This window comes from Pipistrellus hanaki, assembly GCF_964339955.1.
Source record: "Pipistrellus hanaki genome assembly, chromosome: 2".
Lineage (NCBI taxonomy): Eukaryota > Metazoa > Chordata > Mammalia > Chiroptera > Vespertilionidae > Pipistrellus > Pipistrellus hanaki.
Window position 1 is genome coordinate 19,638,951 of NC_140504.1, and position 13,698 is coordinate 19,652,648.

Here is a 13,698-nt window from a genome sequence, read left to right on the forward strand (position 1 = left end):
ACTCAGCTGCCAAATCACTGCAGCTCAGTAGCTCCTATGTTGATAGTCTTCCCCCTAGTGGTCAGTGCATGTCATAACTACCTGTCAGATGGTTGAATGGTTGGATGATTGCTTAGGCTTTTGTATATATAGATCATTATATCTCAAGGACAAATTTCTTCAGCTTCTACTTGAAATGCTTTTTGGCCCCTTTACATAAATTTTACCATAACTTATCAACTTCCCCAAAAAACTAGGGTAGGATTTTATTTTTTGTGTATTTTATTTTTTGAATGTATAGAATAATTTGGGACAATAGACTTTATGAAACTGAGTCTTCTCACTAAAGAACATGATATATCCTTGCATCCTTGCATCCATATTACTTTATTTTTACATTTTCTATAAAGTTTTATAATATTAATTGTACTTTATGTATCTTTCATATGTTTCTAAGTATCCCATATTTGTTGTTGATATTGTAAATGGAAGCTTTTTTTTTTTTTTTTTTTTTTTTTTTAGAAATGTATTTTCAGTTGTCTGCTGGTATTAAGAAACCAACTGATAAAAAAATTTTTTTTTTTTTTTTGTGAGTTTATTTGAGCCAAACTATCGACATGTCATGCCAGGAAGCAGAACCTCAATGAATTGAAATAATGCTTTGGAGAATGGCGGGTTACTTCTGTATTTATACTTTGCTATCAAAGGAAGGGATGTAGGTGGGTTACATGAAATCCATTGATGATAGATTAGAGAGGCAGGAGAAAGCAAAGCAGGGGAAACCCCTGGGATTGGATAAAAAGTAAAATGATGGACACATAGGTAGGTGCGTCCAGGAACAATTCACATGGTAATGAAGGAATTTGTGGTATCTGTCCTGGTGCCCAGCACATTTGGTTGTGCCCCAGGGGGTCCAGAAAAAGGGAAGTTACAAGTTACCCAGACACTTCAAGGGTATTTTACTATAGATGCAAAACAACTGAAAGGCTCAATTAAGGTAAAGGTTGACCTTGTCAGTGAAGATACTGGCCTAGGACTTAACTGCCCACCATAACTGCTTTTAGTTAAAGTTTAGTTTCAGACCATCCTTTGTGGTTACTTTAGGTCTCTGAATTTGCAAGACTGCTATGTAGGCCTTCCAAGAGCTTGTCAGGTCAGCATGTGGCCCCTTTTGTTCACAAATCACCCTTTTGGTTATAAATCAATCCAAAGGATGAATTGATGACCAACCTTTTGGTTGGATAATGGAGTCCCACGGTGCTAGGAAGGCTCATTCCTAGAAATCACTAGGAGGTCTCAGTGTCAGCATGTCTTTCTGAATAAGTGGACCACTGGGGATGGGACAAGACCATAGCCTTAGTTGGCATTTAAGATCGAATTATTATTATTCAAAAAGGGCAAGTAAATGGGAGGCAGTCAGATCCTATATTCACCATTATGTATGTATATGTTTTTATAGATTTTTGGTATTTATGTTTTATGTCCTTTTTAAAAAGTGTTCTGGATCATTTCTAATTTTTGAGCCACCATGATCTGAGTCTTTTTGCTGTTTGTCAAGTTTTGTTTTTCTTCATCTAGTATAACATGTATATACTAGGGACAAAAGTAACAATAATAAACCAGTAACATTGATTAGGAACAGAAAATGTCTATTATTAGAAAAGGTAAAATCTAAGGGAAACAAGCATCCCAGCCAACCGAAAAACCCTTTACATGTATTATCATAATTTTTATTAAGCTAATTATATGTTTTCCTCTTTTATCCACTGTCATTTGTACATTATGATATATTTGGCCAACTGATTTTTGTATGTTGATCTTCCACCCAGCAGAACTTGCTCAATTCTCTTATTAATAATCTGATTTCATAGTCTCTTAATATTTTGCATATGGATAATCAACTCAGAATAATTAACGACAACTTTGTTTCCTTCCAACATTATCCCTTATGTGGCTTATTTTTATCTTACTTTATTGGCTGGACCTCCAACACTTTGATGAGTAGAACACATGCCCATGAGTATTCTTTTGTTATTCCTGTTTTTAAGAGTATGTTTCTAAGGATTCACCATTATGTAGGTATATGTATTTTTGGTAATGTTTTATCAGTTTACATTTCTGTTTCCTAGTTTGAACATGAATGAGTACTAAATTTTATTAAATAACTTTTCTACATCTGTTAACATAATTACATGGTTTCTTCTTTAAATTGATAATGTAATAAACTAATATATCTTCTAACATTTAATCAATTATTAGGTCTTGGAATAAACTCAATTTGGTTATGATGTATTTTTATGCATATGTTGCTGGGTTTGTTTAGCTAATATTTTATTTAGAGCTTTTGCATCTGTGTTCTTAAAGGAGACTAGTCCGCTATTTCTTTCTTGAACTGTCCTTGTCTCTTTCTGGTATCATACTTACTAGACATGTAAAAAGAATTCAGGGCACTCCTGTACACTCTACTTGCAGGAGCAGTTTAGATAAGTTGGAAATTATGAATTCCTTGAATATATGATTAAACTTGCTTGTAAAACCTGGCCGATGCTCTATATATTTCATTAAGTTGAACTTAAAATTACATAGTTTCTGTATCTTTGAGCAGTTGTTTTGTTTTTTCTTTTTGTTTTTACATTGAATCATTAGTGATGACAAAGCTAGACTTGGTTATGAGAGAGGTATGTTAAAATCTCCCTTTATGATTATGGATTTATCAATTTTTCCTTATAATTCTGTCAATCTTGGATAAATATTTTAAAAAATGATCTTACTAGCTAATTCTGAGATATCTTCTTAATAGTCTTTCTTTCATCATAATTTAATTATTTTCTTTTGCCTTAAAGTCTGTTTTTGACTGATAATATAATCATTCTAGCTCTTTTGAATAGCACATTTTTGGTATATTCTCCCACCATCCACTTAAATTGGTTACTTTCAACATTTTTTGATTCTAATGTTTACTCATGGCTCTTATAAGTTACATATAGCTGGAGATTTAAAAAAAAAATACCTACTGACAACCTGTGTTTCTTAACTGGAAAGTTTGTTTCATTAATATTTATAGTGATTATTGGTATATTTTGATTTATTTTTTTTTATCACATTCTGTTGTGTTTTTAATTTATCTTGCTCTGCCTATATTTTCATCTCCTCCTTCACTCTTTCTATTGAATAGATCAAGTATTTAATTTTAAAAAATATATTTTATTGATTTTTTACAGAGAGGAAGGGAGAGGGATGGAGAGTTAGAAACATCGATGAGAGAGAAACATTGATCAGCTGCCTCCTGCACACCCCCTACTGGGGATGTGCCTGCAACCAAGGTACATGCCCTTGATCGGAATCGAACCCAGGACCCTTTAGTCCACAGACCGACGCTCTATTCACTGAGCCAAACTGTTTTTGGCTAGTGTTTAATTTTTAACTAGAGGTCTGGTGCTCAACTTTTGTGCTGTTGGAGGGAGGTGGGGGAAGTCCCTCAGCCTGGCCTGTACCCTCTTGCAGTCCAGGACACCTCTGGGGATGTCCACCTGCTAGCTTAGGTCTGCTCCCTGCAGGTAGACAAACCCCAAGGAGTCCTTAGCGCTGCCACGGAGTCAGGAAAGGCTCCAGCCACCACCACTGCACTCTCCAGCTGTGAGCCTGGCTTCTGGCTGAATGGCCTTCCCCTGTGGGAGCACACTGACTACCAGGGGGCAGCTCCTGCATTGAACATCTGCCCCCTGGTGGTCAGTGAGTGTCATAGTGACCTGTCCTCCTGCTTTCCTGTCTCTATTCCTTCTATTTGGATGTTCCATTTCCTTTTGATTTTGGTAGTTATTCTTAAAAATAGAAACATCCTTTAACTAAAAGAGTGAAATTAATCTCTCTCTATTATCCTTCTGAACAATGAAAGGATTTTAGGATACCAAATTTAAAGAATACCTTTTGGATTATTTTCTTAGCTCTTACTTCCAGGTCCTTAATATTCTTTCCAGCTTTGTCTAATTTGCCACTTAACCAAGGGTTTTGTTTAAATTCAATTATATATTTATTTATTTAGAAGTTATATTTGGTTCTTTAAAAAAGAACCTGATCTTTTTCTTTTTTTTTCAGTTTCCCCGTTTCATCTTGTACATCTTAAATAATTTAAACACACTTGTGTTTAAATATTTTTCATGGTGAATTTATGTTTACAGTGGCAGAAAGCATACATTTAAACCTGGAATGTGTGTAAGAGCAGGCCCCAAGTCACACATTCTTAGGGACTCTCTCTGGAGGGTTCGGTCAAAGACGGCATGCTAACTTTTCTCTTTCTGGTGCCTAGAGTGGAGAATGGGCTATCCCTTCCTGAGGGCCTGGCCTTAGGTTGGGTCTCACTTCTAACTCCCCAGGCTGGCCTATGCCTTGATCACAAGTGGTCACTAACCCTTGGTTGTTACAAAACTGACAACCCACCCTCCAGGAGGGCTCTCGGCCTTACCCTTCTTGTTCTGGTTCCTTCTCTACTTTTGGCCCCAGGATATTTTTCCTAATCTGGGAGGGGGGGGGCATTTATTCCTACATTTAAAATGTTTCTAATATGCTATTTTAAACACATTTCTAGGTGTGCTGTGCAGGAAAGTTTCAGTTTATATAGACCTTCCTATATTGGCAGGAGCAGGAATCCCTCAATTAGCTTTTAAAATAACCTGCTCTTTGACTCTGAGCCTAGTGGAACCCTATGATTTGCACAGAATATCTTGTTATGAAAAACAGACCTAAGATCCGTTTATTCCTTTCCGCCAGCTATTTCTCACTTTAGGTTTCCCGGTTTTGCCGTGTCGCCCGTTTCAAAGGTGTGTTTATGAAAGTACAGTCGCCACTCCCAGAAGGATTAAAGACGGAATAACTAGGAACACACTTGGATTCATAGAACATTCTTACTTACTGAGTTGGTTTATTTTGGAATCAGCGAGCAACTTTCACAGTTTAGGCCTATAAAACTGCTTACGAAAGAAAAGTGGGGGGGGGGGGGGGAGGAAGTTTCCTGCACATAAAGGTTGTGAAATAATAAAAGCGCACCCAAAATTGCTGCCAGGATGATCTTGTTTTCACACCTCTGGGTCCACTGAGTCACTTCTCCCGCTCACCAGCCCCCCCCCCCCCATCCCCCCTCCCTGTCATCCTTCAGTTCCACCAATTCCAGTTACAACAGCTAATCCTCAGGGGCACAGTCTGAGCCCAGGACCGCCCTCCCCCCCACCCGACCCCCCCCCCCCCAACCTCCGCCCCCTTCCTCCCCACCCCCCTTTCCCCTCTGACCCTCCTCCAATGAATCTGACTGCAGTGCAAACCTTTGTGGTTTCCTATGGTGCAGCCTCCTCGTCCCCCTCGCCCTCCCACCCAGCCCCCTCCCCCTCCAATTCAGGGGAACTCCCGGGATGCGGTGCCACCGGCATTACTCATTCATCCCCATTCAGGCGTCCCCAGCATTTATTAAGGGCTCGGGGCTCCTGCCTCTCTCACTCTCCCTCTCCCTCTCCTCCGCTCCAGCTCTGCTGCTCGGTGCCGCTCTCCCCGGACTCCTCCCGCCGGCTGCGTGTGGGGAATTCGCACAAGAACTTCGTCTCTCTCCCCAGCGATGCATCCCTGCGCGCTCCTGCTTTGTGTTCTCTGGTCCGCCGTGAGCGCCCAGACCTCGGATGACTACGAGCTCATGTACGTGAATTTGGACAACGAGATAGACAATGGGCTTCACCCCACCGAGGACCGTAAGTTCGCGTTCCCTCTCCCTCTCTCTCTCTCTGCTAACCCTAACGGACAGATCCACCTCTTTGGGTCTACAACGAATCCATCTCCAGTACTTTGTAGCCAGTGGGACGGGATAGAAAGCATAGAGCTTGTTTTGCAAAAAGGGGGTTGAAACACTTTAGGAAAGAGTTCAGAAAGTTATTTCTGTCACAGATACAGAGTGATGGGAACCCTAGGAATTCGCCGGCCCTTGAGCCACGTGAACGGCCCGTTTCCTAGAGTTCACGTGAATATGGGCTTGCAGGAAAGGTTTCTTGTCCTCCTGGAGATATTTGCACGCTGTTTCTTTGCCCTTAAAGGGGGAGGGGGTGATGGGACAGGCAGTAACTTAGGACCCCTTAGGGAGGTCCGGGCGGGCGCATAACATGTGTATGTGTGTGTGTGTCCCTGCGCCCCTAGCCACGCCGTGCGACTGCCGCCGGGAGCACTCGGAGTGGGACAAGCTCTTCATCATGCTGGAGGACTCGCAGATGAGGGAGAGCATGCTGCTGCAGGCCACGGACGACCTGCTCCGCGGCGAGCTGCGGGCGCTGCGGGCGGAGCTGGGCCGGCTGGCGGGCCGCCCGGAGGGGCCGTGCGCGCCGGCCAGGCTGGCCCCGGCGCTGGACGAGCTGCTGCGGGCGAGCCGCGACGCGGGCCGGCGGCTGGCGCGCCTGGAGGGCGCCCGGGACCCGCGCCCCGAGGAGGCGGCTGGGGGCGCCCTGGGCGCGGTGCTGGCGGAGCTGCAGCGGACGCGGGAGGACCTCCGCGCCGTGCAGGGCTGGGCGGCCCGGCGCTGGCTGCCCGCAGGTAAGGACCGGCGCCCGGAGGGGACGTCCCTGCGGCTTTGTTCTCGGAGCGCGCGTGGTGTGGTGGGGAGCCAAGTGAGGCAACTCTTCAGGCAAACACACTGGGGCGCACCGCTCCCTCCCCTTCCCTGCCCCCCTATTTCTCCACGCACGGCCACTGGGCTCAGACACACTATGCATGGCAGGGAAATCCCCACATCTAGAGGAAACGATGAACAACATAGACTGATGAACAAAAACAGACCCAGAGAAAAGAGATGCAGCGATCAGACTCTCAAGCCTCAGAGGGAAAGTAGAGGAGGGTGGAGGTAAAGGGGGAGAGATCAACCAAAGGACTTGTGTGCATGCATATGGGCCTGGCCAATGGCCATAGACAAGGGGGGCGGGGAGTGAGGGCATATGTAGGGAAGGGATTGGGGGGATGAGGACAATTATGTGATACCATAATCAATAAAGTAAAAAACAAAAAACAAAAAACAAAAAAACTATTTCCCAGGGAACCCCGAAGATAGCTGTGGACGTGTCCATCATGGTCTTGAAATAGGCATGGGCCCCTGGCTGACAACCGATCCGCCAGGTCCTCCCTGCAGGAGGGGCTCCTTGGGCCAGTTGCAAGCCTGGCCTCTCTAGCGGTCTCGCTGCGCCTCCCTGCCCTCCGTGAGGGATTTCCACTTCTTCTAAGTTTAGCCCGCCAGCCTCTCTCTTTAGGGGAGCTCTGGTTCCCCGCGCTATTTCGGGGGCCGGACTCGTTTTACGGGATGCTTTCCAATCCCTGGACCAGGCTCTTCTCCACGCCCGTTCTGGGCAAGAGACTTGGGGCTGAATCTGATCTCAGGAAGGGTTAGTGGGGTTTCTGAGCTCCTCCTATCCCTCTCCCCGCCCCCCAGCCCCCCAGGGGTCTGTGGAGTTAGCTGTCGAGGGAGGTCCCAGGGTGTGCGCTCTGGAATAAACCGGATCCAAAGCGGAATCAGCAGTGTAGGAGCCAATTGGTTACCTTGGTGCCACCCCAGGGATTTTTTTTTTTTTGGGGGGGGGGAGGGGGAAAGGAAGGGGTCAGGGCCAAACAGGAGAGAGGTGGTTCTACCCAGATGCGATTTGTTAAGTCCCATGTGATACTCCATGAACCTCCAATTGGACATGAGCCCGAAATAATACACTTTAAAGATGGCTGAAAGAAATAGAGAGAAGAATGGAGCTAAGTAACACTCCTTTATAAGTCAAAGTTTCTAGGAAATGGTGGTTATCACTTGTGGGCTGTACTAGAAAACCAGTGTTCTGGGTAAGAAACCATAATAGCACTTTTCCTGGGAAACTCAGGAATGGAAAGCAATGACAAACAACGCCATTCTTCCCCATGCTTCCAACAGAACAAGTCTTATGGGATGGGGAGGGAGGGAAATCATAAGCATGTGTGAGAGCGCATTTCATTGAAAATCACAGAAACCACGCCAGACTCTCAGTCTTTCCTAAATATTCGAGGATTGTTTGTCAGTGCAGAACACATTTCCTTAAATATTAAGCAGGGCTTTCGAGGGGGAAAAGAAAGCATAATATTAAATATACAATAGATCCCCTCAATGCAAGTGACAAGAAGACAAATTATAATTCCGTGGCTCTTTTAAATGAATGACATTTCTTGTCTTCTGTAAACCATGCAAAGCCATTGTATATGTCACGCCCCTGAAAAACTCAAGAATTATGCCGATTTTCACCTTCGCCTCTGCATTTTAGTTAGAGCAGAGGAGGGATGTATTTCTGACTTCTAAAATGTTAATTCTTTATTCAATCCAATAATAGATCAATCCACATGCTTTGATTTTCTCTCCATTGGTTTCCCGCCAGCTTGGCTTCTAAGGGATTCCTAATCATTCAGCTGGCCTCCGAAGAGCCTGGTTTTAATTTTGTGGGGTCTTTGATAACATAATCAGGAAACCCTATTAGTGAAAAGCCATTTCATGAGAGAGTTTCTGACATTTTAAAGAGATATCAAGGGCCTCAATCATGGGTTCCCAAAAGAAATCAGAAAAAAACCTGCCAGGATACAGTTCCACTTCCATGAACTCCAACAGCCAGGGCAGCCTGCAGGGGAAGCAGGCCTTTGAGAGGCAAAGGAGGAAGGCCATGGCATGCAGCCCTGACTGTCTGAGCTTACACAGGAAATCAGTTAATTAGCTTGCAGTAGGCACCCTCTTGAACACTACTTTTCTGAAACATGCCCAGGCATAATGTGATCTCATGTCCTGTGATCTTTGTTTGATTTATTTAACACAGCTAGGAAAAAAAAAATGCACCTACCAATTTCATTGGCATAAAGAAACAATGCCTCATTAAAAAAAAAAAAATCTTCAAAAATTCAAATTATTCAGTGAAAAAGTTAATGCTAACATGTGACAGGGCCAATTTTGTGCTTTACTGTTGTAGTTACTTTGACAGGATTTTTACAAATCTCAGTATTTTCTCTATGTACATCTTTAGTTTTCTTAGGACAGAGCCTCGCCCTTAGCCACGTGCAGGCCTTTAACTTAGCTGACCACATGTTGCATGAACCTTTGGTTTCTGCTGGTTCTGTCTATTCATCAGTTAGTCTTTAAATGCTCTGGGGGGTTATTTTTCAAAGCTATTGTATGGCAAATATATATATATTTACATTATTACTAAGAGAATACCTAGTCCTAATTTAGCTCTCATACATGTTCTTGCAGACATACATGAGGTTAGCAGAAAGCAGGGCTCACCTGTTCAAGGTGCTATCACAGAGCTTCCCAGCTCCCTTACCAGTCATGTGACCTGGAGAGGGACAGAGGAGGGAGTTCACTGAGCTCCCAACCACTAAGTTTGAAAGTCTCCTTCTAAGTGCTTCTTAGCAGAAATATGTTCTCCAACAACCCCCTTGGAAGAATTCACTCTTCCTTAAAGTTTTCTATTATGGCTTAAACCGCGTTTATGGGCATAAGGACAAAGTCAGAGTTTTCAAGCATAGCCTTGGGCTACACAGTCCTTTCTGAGCGCAGAATATCAGAATATCGGAGGGAGAGTGGAAGAGAGAGCCTTTTATAGAAAACAGTAAAGCCTGGAGAGATTAGGAGGGCCCTCAAAAGCTGCACAGCTTACTAGTAGTACAACAAACTGAATTCCAGCAGTTCTAGCCAAATCCAGAGTTTCTTGCACCATTAAAAGGCAATGCAGTGTGCAAGACAAACTTGTGGCCTCTGCAGCCAGAGTGGCCAGGTCCAAATCCCATTTTACCACTCATCATTTATGTAAGCATAGCTCAGTTACTTCTCACTCTTTGACTCAGTTTTCTTATCTGTCAAATGGGAATATTGACTACTTCTGGTGCTGATATGAGGATTAAAATGATTTATAAGATGCTAAGAACAATATCTGGAACATATTGTTCTTAGCACCTAATAAAGTTAATCATCATCATTATACATTTTTGCCTTTCAAAGATAGTTATTTACAAACTTTGCAAAGTTTATACATGTCTGAGAACATGTAGTACATTAAAATGTATTCAGCAGCAGCATAACTGTCCTAAAGTTCTTGTTTAAAAAAAAAAAATGCATGTTAACAATGGCTAAATGGACTGAGCTAGATCCATTGAATTTCACAGGCTTTTGTTCTGGGAGCTTGGAGGACAAGTCAAGGAGAGGGACACAAGTTTGGCTCTGAGTTCTTGGAAATTATGGTGTCATTGTTTGAAGTTAATGCATAGTGACTCAACATTTTTTTTAAAAAGTTGCAACAAAGAAAGATAATTGGGAGGGGAAATAGTTCCTAAAGCATGATTTTCATTATTCTGTGGGTTTGGACAATTTGGCTTCTCTGCACGCCTTCTCCATTTAGACGCTTTACTGAATGAGACCATTGGCTTCTCTTTTTCTTGTTTTCTTTGCTCTACAGAGAACACACATGAGATCTCTCACATCATATTATGATACTGCATCTCATTTTCAGATGCAGTCATTAACATACCCAGGCTAAAATACCTAAATGCCAGAATCATTACTGAATGACTATATATATATATATATATATATATATATATATATATTTTTTTTTTTTTTTTTTCACATTCTTCTTATTTTCTTGCCACCCTAGGCTGTGAAACAGCGATTTTATTCCCAATGCGTTCCAAGAAGATTTTTGGCAGCGTGCATCCGGCGACTCCAGTGAAGCTCCAGTCTTTCAGTGCCTGCATTTGGGTCAAAGCCACAGATGCGTTAAACAAAACCATCCTGTTTTCCTATGGCACGAAGAGGAATCCATATGAGATCCAGCTGTATCTCAGCTATCAGTCCGTGGTGCTCGTGGTGGGTGGAGAGGAGAACAGGCTGGCTGCCGACTCTGTGATTTCCCTGGGGAAGTGGACCCATCTGTGCAGTACCTGGAACTCAGAGAAAGGGCGCGTGTCCTTGTGGGTCAACGGTGAACCGGTGGCTACGACCGTTGGACTGGCCACAGGCCACATGGTTCCCGAGGGAGGAATCCTGCAGATTGGCCAAGAGAAGAATGGCTGTTGTGTGGGCGGTGGCTTTGATGAAACATTAGCCTTTTCTGGAAGACTCACAGGTTTCAATATCTGGGATCGTGTTCTCAGCAACGAAGAGATAAGAGAGACGGAAGGCGCAGAGTCTTGTCACATCCGGGGAAATGTGGTCGGGTGGGGAGTCACAGAGATTCAGCCCCATGGAGGGGCTCAGTATGTCTCCTAAGTACTGCGAAGCTCTACTTGAAGCCAAAGAAAGAAACTCACAGTGTAATCATATGCCAGCTGGGGAAGGTCTAAAAGCCGCAGTGCATATTCAGAACACTTGAGAACTCACGAAGGAGAGAGTTGAGATCAATCTTTATTTATCTTGGCAAAATACCGAATAAACTGTTGGGCAAAGACATCGGAGAAGGCTTTCGGGGATACTGTTACTAGACTTTAGGCCACGGTGCTTTCAAAATAATGTTGTGTCTTTGTCAGATAAACTCTCAAATAATTAAAAAGGACTGCGTTGTTGAACAGAAGGACAGTTGTTTTACTTTTTTTTGTTAATTTTGTTTTGGCCAGAGATGACTTTTACATTGGAAGAATAATGAAATAACGTTTGTTTGTCGATTGTTCATTGTTATTGGCATGTACCTTATTATAAAAAAATGATGATGAAGCATATTTATACTACGATGTGACTTAACAAATACAAATGTAGTTTATGTGTTATAATCAAATGTCACCTTTTTGAGAAGATAGTTATATAAGTTATATTGTAAAATGGTTTTGTATTAATTTTATTAAGACTATTTTTGTAAATAAAATATTTTATAAACTTAGCCTATGTCGTGTAATCATAAATTTAGGAGGTTTTGCAGTAAATCCACACTTTTCATCTTTCATCTAAAGTGGGCAATTTGTTTTCAGATACTAGTCTACTATGCAAATAGTAAGAGTTCCTATTATTAGAAACAAACTGTGGTATTTTAAGGTTTGGCTTTCAGTATATCATAAGGAAGAAATATGCTCTTGGCTAATTCAACTCATCTCTCTGGGTTAAGTTTTTCCAATTGAGAAATCAAGAAATTGAGAAAATAATGATTTCTAAATTAGCAACGAAGAGATAAGAGAGACGGAAGGCGCAGAGTCTTGTCACATCTGGGGAAATGTGGTCGGGTGGAGAGTCACAGAGATTCAGCCCCATGGAGGGGCTCAGTATGTCTCCTAATAATGTTTTCTAAATTAGATGTCCCTTCCAATTAGATGATTCTATGAGTATATTCATCTTTCTGTCCTGTGTAACATGAAAAAAAAAAAAAAGATCAGAATCCCCCAGATGCTTATGATGCCTGAAAGAGATGGCTTAGCACTGTAATTTGGGAGATCTAAAAATCTTGAAAAGAAACAACGACTTCCTTAAAGCACATTCCGCTCTCTTACTACACACAAGGAAGGGACAGTCAAGCCCCTTTACCCTGCCAGTGGGGAGGTGACTGGCCACCACACCAGTGTTCTCCTCCTGGCAGGGCTGGCAGAGCTGCTTCTGCATGTCCGTGGGAAATCTGGTAGAACAATAATGATGTGTCCACCTAAAGACAGGGCCTGAACAGCCACAGATCACATCCTATTCAAGACATGTGGAGCATTGTGCCTGGAGGAATTATCAAAGTACATTTTGTAACCAAATAGCTTGGTGTCCTCAGACACGTTCCTTAACTCCTCTGCGTCTTCTCAGTAAAAGGAGGGAATTGGACTCTTGATACCTTTTAGCAATAAAGTTCCAGGAATCTAGGAATCTTTGAGGATGCTTTTGGGTCAGTATAGCTTCATCCTGCCTGTGAGACTCACAAAACCAGGCTGACGGCTCTCAAAGAAAATTGCAGTTATGAGCTCATAGGCCAGTCTCAGGCCCATGGAGATAATTCAAGGTTGCAGGCACACTATGCAAATCCCTGTTTAGCCATTGTCTATATGATTTGAACGCTTAGCTGGAAGAAGAAATATTGGACCCAGCCTTAAGCAGAGAGTCAAGGAATGCTTTCAATTCCTCCCCACATTTCAGCATGAATTATGTTTGTGTAAGAGACCCAAGATGATGCAGGCCAAGATATATGCAAACACATACGCTGACAGGTTCAATGTAAGTGAACTTAACATTATTTTTACAGGAATCACATGTGGAAGGCAGAGAAAAGAAATCAATCGAGGAAAATAATTTTGGGGTTACAAAAGTAGAAATTTCATTTGCTACATTAGTAAGTCTGGAGAGTTGTTCCAGAGACTTCTAATTGGTCCCTGATATCCATTCCCCCCTATTTTCCTAAGTAATAGAATTCTGGTTTTAATGGCGCATATGGCCACTGTGAGTGAAGTCTATATTTTTACAGCATTAATTGCAGCTAGATGTGGCCATATGACTAAGTTCTGGCTGACTCTGATATATTGAATGTGATTCTCTTTCCCTTCCTCCTCTCACTGATTGGAATGTGGCAATGAGGGCTGGACTCTCAGCAACCATCCTAAACCATGAAATGCTCTCCAATGATGTAAAGTTTCCTTGCCAGCCCTGAACTGCCTGTCCCTGAACTTCTTTTCCATGAGAGAAAAATGAACTTCTAACTTCTTTAATCCATGATTGATTGACCACCTAATCTAATCCTTAAATTAAAAAGACCA

The 13,698-nt window shown here is 42.6% G+C and overlaps 2 protein-coding genes across 3 annotated transcripts in view; one reads left to right on the plus strand and one right to left on the minus strand.

Annotated features, from left to right (window-relative positions):
• Nucleotides 1–13,698, minus strand: part of VEPH1 (ventricular zone expressed PH domain containing 1) — a 189,089-nt gene that overhangs the window by 137,466 nt on the left and 37,925 nt on the right. The gene's annotated exons all lie outside the window — the stretch shown is intronic.
• PTX3 (pentraxin 3) lies at nt 5,417–11,861 on the plus strand. Its single transcript, XM_084876037.1, has 3 exons — nt 5,417–5,711; nt 6,151–6,540; nt 10,644–11,861. The coding sequence occupies exons 1-3, from the start codon at nt 5,582–5,584 to the stop codon at nt 11,255–11,257; spliced, it is 1,134 nt and encodes a 377-aa protein (XP_084732163.1). The 5' UTR covers nt 5,417–5,581; the 3' UTR covers nt 11,258–11,861.

What these genes read in the sequence shown, in the direction of transcription:
- PTX3 (XM_084876037.1), top strand. Translation starts at nt 5,582, where the DNA reads ATGCATCCCTGCGCGCTCCTGCTTTGTGTTCTCTGGTCCGCCGTGAGC. An exon ending in GCTTCACCCCACCGAGGACC is followed by an intron (nt 5,712 to 6,150) that starts GTAAGTTCGCGT and finishes CTGCGCCCCTAG; the next exon opens with CCACGCCGTGCGACTGCCGC. An exon ending in CCGGCGCTGGCTGCCCGCAG is followed by an intron (nt 6,541 to 10,643) that starts GTAAGGACCGGC and finishes TTGCCACCCTAG; the next exon opens with GCTGTGAAACAGCGATTTTA.